Source organism: Panthera tigris, chromosome E3 (genome assembly GCF_018350195.1).
Source record: "Panthera tigris isolate Pti1 chromosome E3, P.tigris_Pti1_mat1.1, whole genome shotgun sequence".
NCBI classification, from domain to species: Eukaryota; Metazoa; Chordata; class Mammalia; order Carnivora; family Felidae; genus Panthera; species Panthera tigris.
Window position 1 is genome coordinate 29,152,627 of NC_056675.1, and position 7,066 is coordinate 29,159,692.

The window sequence follows — 7,066 nt, forward strand, 5'->3', positions numbered from 1 at the left end:
CGTCCAGAATTCTTTTCATCTGAAACTTGATGCCTCTTCCGAAACAACTTCCTCTTCTCCCCTCCCCCCAGCAACCACCATTCTTTCTGTCTCTATGAATCTGATTCTGTCATATGAGAAATATCATAGAAGTGGCATCATACAGTATTTGTCTGGCTGTGACTGGCTTACTTTACTTAGCTGGATTACTTCACTTCCGTTATTCTTTTTTTCCAAATATCTGCCATGCATAGTCTTTCAGCCTGAGTTAATTATTCTAAATTATAATATAGAAATATAAAATAGACATTTTAAATATAATATAGAAATTATAATATAGAAATATAATACAGAAATACCAAAGCATGGGACAGAAAGGGGGAAGAAATATAAAACAGCTAAAGTTTTTGGGAGTTTTGATCATAAGTATCATACCACCTGAAAACATGCTTTTGCCTATAATGGAAATCTCTAAAGAAAACTACCCCGATTTTAGAGCATTCTTGCATAAATAACCTACTGATACAAAGAAAGAATATAAGAAGACACTCTCAAATGAATTTTATTTGATTACCAATAAAATGTACAACCCAATCAGATTTTAAAAGCCTTGGGAAAAATAAAAATCCTTGGGAAAATGGGAAATTCATGTTCACTAAATGAAATGAACATATAAATATAAATTGTAGCATGTTACAATGCATCGATTGTGTTGACTTTTCTATTAGTTAATGAGGTCACAAAGTAACCTTAAATTCAGAGTTACATTTTCCACTGTCCGTTTCTGTGGGGACTACACTTACTTCCGTCTTCACCCAGAGTTTGTGAGGCATTATTTTCTACTTGGAATTCTCTCACAAGAAGTCTATTTTAAAAACCAACTTTTTTTGGGGGGCGCCTGGGTGGCGCAGTCGGTTAAGCGTCCGACTTCAGCCAGGTCACGATCTCGTGGTCCGTGAGTTCGAGCCCCGCGTCAGGCTCTGGGCTGATGGCTCGGAGCCTGGAGCCTGTTTCCGATTCTGTGTCTCCCTCTCTCTCTCTGACCCTCCCCCGTTCATGCTCTGTCTCTCTCTGTCCCAAAATAAATAAAAAACATTGAAAAAAAAATTAAAAAAAAAAAAACCAACTTTTTTAAAAAACAAAAATCATTTAGAATAGCATAGTTTATTATGGCTTAAGATTCTGGCAATAACTTTATGATCTGAAGCTGGAAAATTCTCCCCAACACTGACACACGTACACTTGGCAAAGGCCGTCTAGTAGGCCCACTGGCCTGAGAGAGATCAGCACTCCACATGGAGGTTTCTGAAATGAGGTTAAGAGGTGAGTACTTGTGCTTTTATAAAGTTGGCACTTAAGTCTGTAGAAACACTGGTGATTCTGGAAAGAAAAAAGCAATTTGTATTTGAGATGATATTTATAAACAGAGTGGAACAAAAAAATTACAGAGTTCTCTCTGGGAACACAGCTTTCAAAAGAGGAGCCACCCATAGGTTGATGTGGGGTATTACAGCTCAAGTTACAATTGACGGGCTTACGAAGAACGCTCTTTAATAACTTTAACTTGAAAGGAAAGCTTATAATCTACGCCTTATAACAAATCATACATCAATTATACCTCAATTCCGGCTCCAATGGAGCCCACCTCTGATTGTTAGGACAAACAAGACAATCCCTGTGCATTACTTAGTACAGTGTGTAGTGTATTATAACACCCAATAAATGTTAGCTGTTGTTATTGACAAATGTCCCAAGTGCATCTTAGTTCAAAATGGGAATATGATGATAAATATAACAGGGGCTCCTGGCTGGCTCAGTTGGTAGAGTGTGTGACTCTTCATCTTAGGGCCCCGAGAACAAGCCCCATGTTGGGTGTGGAGACTAGTTAAAAAAATAAAAATTTAAAAATAATTTAAAAAGAAAAGATAAATAAAACAAAGGTGAATAAGATCTTCATGGCCTAAAAGATACCATGACTAATTAAGAGCTAATGAGTCCTCTGAGGATAAAAACATTTTTCTTTAAGTACCTCGTGAACTACAGAGCAATTTTTTTTATTATTCTAGATCAGGGTTCCTCAATCTCACAGTAATAATGGTTTGGGTGGAATAACTCTGTGTTGGAACGGGCCAGCCAGTGCACTGTGTTGTGCAGCACCTCTGGTCTCTACCCACCAGATATCAGGAGCGCCCCTCCTCAACTCTGCATCTTTCTGTTGCTGGGGACTATCACTGTGAGTTCAAAGGCCAACGTGGGCATCAATTTCCACCCCTGCTCTCCCCAGAGCTCCCAATGCCTGCCTGTCTGGCCAGTGTCTGCTCAGGGCCTGAACATCACCATCTACGCATTCTAGACTCCACTAGGGGCAAATGCCAGGCACCAAACAGTGGAATCTCAATCTGGGAGTCAAAGACTCTGGAAATCACCTCCTTTCAGGCCAGCGGAACAAGAGAGGGCCAGGATCCCTGAAAGATCAATGCTCTTAGGTGAAAGCCTCCAGATGACTCAATGGGAGTCAGAGGAACTAGGCAGCCTACCCACACACACTGGGGGCCGTTTTCTTTTCTCTCTCAGTATATAAGCAATCACATAATATCCTTGATTCTGCCTTTTGGCCCACAGAGCCTAAAATACTTACTATCTGGGTCTTTATAGAAAAAATTTGTCAACTCTTGTTTTAGGTAAGTATCTTACGGTCAGTATAGAGAAATGTGTCATAACATTTGGTGTTCATTCTACCTGACGTCATCTTTGTAGCAAAAAAAGGGGTGGGGGGGTGTGCCTGGGTGGCTCAACTTGTCAAGTGTCTGACTCACGGTTTCGGCTCAGGTCATGATCTTATAGTTCGTGAGTTTGAGCCCCGCATCAGGCTGTCTGCTGTCAGCACAGAGCCCACTTTGGATCCTCTGTACCCCTCTGCCCCTCCTCTGCTCTCTCTCTCTCTCTGTCTCAAAAATAAGTATTTTTAAAAAGGATTTTAAAAGAAGTTATGTGCAAGTAAATAAACATCTGAAAGCGTTTTCCAAGATGAATGCCCATGGAGCCTACACTTGGGTTAGAAACTGTTGCTAATGTCTAAGAGGCCTGTTTTCAGCTTAGAACTGGTAAAGACCTTAGAATTATTATCTAATTACTGGCCTACTGCCATTACCTTAAAACAGAGACCACAGGTAGAATTATAACACATCTTATCTTTCTTTTTTTCTTTTTTTCCTTTTTTTAAGTAGGTCTCATCCCCAGCACAGAGCCTAACAAGGAGGCGCTTTAACTCATGACCTGAGCTGAGGTCAAGACCCCAAGGCTTGGGGCCTCTGGGTGGCTCAGTCGGGTTTAGTGTCCAACTCTTGATTTCAGCCCCGGGTCATGATCCCAGAGTCAAGGGATGGAGACCCGTGTCAGGCTCCACTACTTGGGATTCTCTTTTTCTCTCTCCCTCTGCCTCTCTCCCCTGCTCACGATCTTCTCTCTCTCTCTCTCTCTCTCAAATAAAAACATAAAAATAAAAATAATTTAAAAGCTTTAAAGAAAAAGAGTCAGAGGCTTAACCGAATGGGCCACCCAGGTGCCCCCACACATTATCCTTCTTAACAGGCCTAAAGAAGAAAGAAATTAAGAGTTTGACTTCCACAGAATATTCAGTTGTTACCCCTCGCCCCCTCCCTCCCCCTGGAAATGAAACCAACCAATATGAAATAACCTTCTTGGATAACATGTTGATAGCATTTAAACAGGGAGCATTAACATAACCTCAAAATACTGCTCTGCTCTATACTCTCCCCACCTCCAGAGCAGGTAATTTATGGAATAGGATTAGAGAAAAAGATCTCTAATGAATCTTTTATGTGAATACCATTATGACAGCACTTAACCCACTGAGCAGGGTCACCAATTTTGACCTTCACATGACCTTTTCTACCTTTCTAATTGACAGAAGGTTGAGGAGTTAAGTGGAATTGGTCCTCAATAGCCTCAAGCATAGAGTTCATCAAACAGGTTAGCACAGAGGGTCTTGTGATCTAGTAGAAAGTTCACGGGATTTAGTACAAATAGCCAAATGTTTTCCAAACTTCAGGATCATTCAACCTTCACTATACAATTAATTTTTTACCTTTAAGTTGGCTCATGTAAGTGTTTGAGTTTTTTTGGTTTTGTTTTGTTTACTTAACTATGAAAAGTTACTTTACTTATACTGTGAAAAGCAATTGGCACTATTGTCAATAGAAAAACCAGTTATTACTTGGCATAAATAGAAGTTACCCATTGAAATAACTTTAACACACACGGTATTAAATCCTAGCTGGGTACAGTTGTTGCCTACCAAAGCATAAGAGAGGTGCTGGAGATCACGAACCCCAAACTAAGGATGTTCTCCTGGACAGAATCAAAAGGACCACAAAAGAATTTAAAGGGGAATAGCTTCCCCCGGAGGACTTGTTGCTATTTAATGCTGTGCCCCTGTACTGCCTACAATCATCCTGTTTCAGAAACATTGCGGAGTCCCTCTCCCCACCCCACCCACAGCTCCTGGTGGAATGTCTTACTTACCACCCTGTCCTTAGTAAGCCTAAATAAGAGAAATTGATCTCACTCTGGGGGTGAGGAGGTAAAGCTTTAACAACACTGTTCCACGCACAGCACTAGGTTTCAAAAACCTCCCGAAGTTCAAAAGATCTAATCCATGCAGGAACAGACCACTTCACCTCCACTTGCCTCATTTTTTTTTTTTTTTTTTTTTTCCAACAGAAGGGACTGAGGAAACCAGCAGAACACAGACCTGGAAACAATTAAGGAATACTACTTCCAAAGGCACTTACTTGGCAAAGGCCTGAGCAGCCACTCGGATGGCTGGGGTCTGGTTCTGTACTAGGGAGGGTGACTTCTCGTCTCTGAGGCAGGGACAGGTGTGTTCTCAGGGGGCACTGACTGCTGGGCCTGGGACCCAGGGGGTGGAGATGCGGTGGCAGGGGGTTCCTGACTCAGCTCCTGGCTCGCTGGCAGTGGAGTCTCAGAAGCCTGTGCAACTGGCTTCTGAAACTCCTGGGCCGACGCAGACTGGCTGGGAGTCATCTCTCGAACTAAAGACATGATGCTCTGGGGGTCCTGCCGGGTGTGACACAGGGCCTGAAAGTCCGGGACAGCAAGGGAGAGCCGCAGGTCCACAGTTTGGTTCTGAAAAGACTGGGATGACAGAAGCTGGATCACAGACACAGGGGTGCTCAGGGCCTGGGCTTGGGGAGCCAGAGCAACTGGAGATGTAGTTTCAGAGACCAGAGAAAGATTCTCAGGCTGGCTCTGTGAGGCTAGGGGGGCTTGGAGGTGGCTCTGTGAGGCTGCAGACAACAGCTGGTAGCTTTGAGAGGCCAAAAGGGCCTGGAGGTTGCTCTGCGCAGATGCTGGCACCAGGGGATGACCCTGAGAAGCCACGGGCACCAAGAGGTGGCTCTGAGTGGCCATGGGCACCAAGGGTTGGCTCTGCGTTGGCAGAGACACCAAGGACTGGCTCTGAGAGCCAGGGACGAGTCCAGGTTGACTCATGGAGGTCGAGGGGGCAGCGGGCAGACTCTTAGAAGCCAGGATGGGCGCAGCCTGACTGCCGGAAGCCAAGGAGGCGGCAGGCTGACCCGCAGTGGCAAGACTGACTGCAGGCTGGATCCTCAAAGAACGCACAGCTGGAGGCTGGCGGGCGGAGGCCCAGGGGACTCCGTGCTGGCTCCTGAAGGGGAGGACGGCTGGGGCCCGAGGCCGGTCGGGAGGAGACACAACGAACTCAGGCGGCCCCAGATGCGTGGATGACGATCCCTTCACGAACCCCGGCAGCCCGGCCCCAGGGCCTGGGGAGCGAACTCCCTCGGAACTTCCGACCGGTTCAGGTTTGGGGCCCAGGTCCTCTCCGCGCAGGTCTTGCGCGTCGCCGCTCTCCTGGACACTTTGCGTCGCGTCTTTGTCCTGGTCCTCCTCCTCCAGCCGGTTTTCGAGCTGGCCCGTGACGGTCATATCCAGAGAAGCAACGGTCTTAAGGAACCTCCTGCGGCTGCAGCGCCGCCGGAAGCCCCTCAAGTTGCGGGACACGTTGCAGATGGTGAGAGAGAAGCGGTGGCTGACCGTCTGGCTTAGCGCGTCCACCATGGTGGAGGAGAGCACGTGGAAGGGCCTCTTCGAGGGCTCTTCCGCAGTCAGTTCGATGTTGCCGGTGTACCAGAAGACCCACCACAGCAGGCTGAGGAAGATGATGATGGAACCCAGGTAGAGCAGCAGGTCGCAGAAGACCAGGCGCGCGAAGACCCCGGTGAACAGCACGGTCGCGCCCACCGTGTCGAAGGCGACGCCCAGCCAGAAGAAATGCCTGCAACGGCCGAGGCCCGTCCGCTTCCGGGTCTCCTCCACGGAGTTTCTTGAAACCTCCATGAGTTGCCACTGTCGCCGCCGCCAGGTCCGCAGAGGAGACCAGCCCGCCACCCTCCGGTTGTGGCCTCTGGGTCGCCATGGCAACGCCCCTGACGGGAGAGGGGTAGAGTGGGCGGGGCGAGAGGGAAAAAGAGGTGGCCTATTACCTGCCGTGAGAAAAAAAAAAAAAAAAAAAAGGGCGGGGGCATCGCCCAAGCCAGGGGCGCATGCGCCTTGCGTCCCGTCGCCCGCGCGCTCGACCTCCCCGCATGCGCAGTGTTTCCGCCCAGTGCGTCTCTCGCGTTTCCCCAGCATCAGGACCCGAACGTGGGGAATTTAGCTCTGGCGCCGGTGGTCTCTGTCCCGCTTTTCGGGGGTGAAGTGCTGCATTCCGCTCCCCACGCCCTGCCTTTGAGAGCCCGGGCCAGCTTTGAGGGAGAGCAAAGGTCAAGGACCCTCTTCTAGTAACTTCGCCCGCAGCTGGGAGTACAGCGTGGCCCCAGGTGCTGCCACCTCCTGAGGAGTTAATGGTGTCCTTTGTTTTGGTGAAGAAGCGGCTAGATTAGGATCTATTGTTAGAGCTTAATTCCCATCTTATCTATTTGCTGGTAGTTACGTTCTTGCCGGTTAACAGCACACCTAGAAGTGAATTCTCTGAGGGTTTTTCCACTCTCCATTGTCTTTCCTTTTATTGTTACCATTT

General features: G+C 47.3%; 1 protein-coding gene across 2 annotated transcripts; it reads right to left on the minus strand.

Moving 5' to 3' along the window:
- Positions 1–1,065: 1,065 nt before the first annotated feature.
- LOC102969967 (proline-rich protein 36) lies at positions 1,066–6,539 on the minus strand. Of its 2 annotated transcripts, XM_042972108.1 has the most exons (3): positions 5,312–6,539; positions 4,794–5,281; positions 1,066–1,359 (listed from the first exon to the last, which is right to left on the minus strand). In XM_042972108.1, the coding sequence occupies exons 1-2, from the start codon at positions 6,382–6,384 to the stop codon at positions 4,843–4,845; spliced, it is 1,512 nt and encodes a 503-aa protein (XP_042828042.1). In that variant the 5' UTR covers positions 6,385–6,539; the 3' UTR covers positions 1,066–1,359; positions 4,794–4,842. The 2 variants fall into 2 exon arrangements, with proteins under 2 accessions (XP_042828042.1, XP_015395356.2); XM_015539870.2 differs by having other exon boundaries at positions 4,794–6,539.
- Between the last annotated feature and the right edge of the window lie 527 nt (positions 6,540–7,066).

Bases quoted from the DNA above. Each gene is read 5' to 3' on its own strand.
- LOC102969967 (XM_015539870.2), bottom strand. From the start codon at position 6,384: ATGGAGGTTTCAAGAAACTCCGTGGAGGAGACCCGGAAGCGGACGGGC.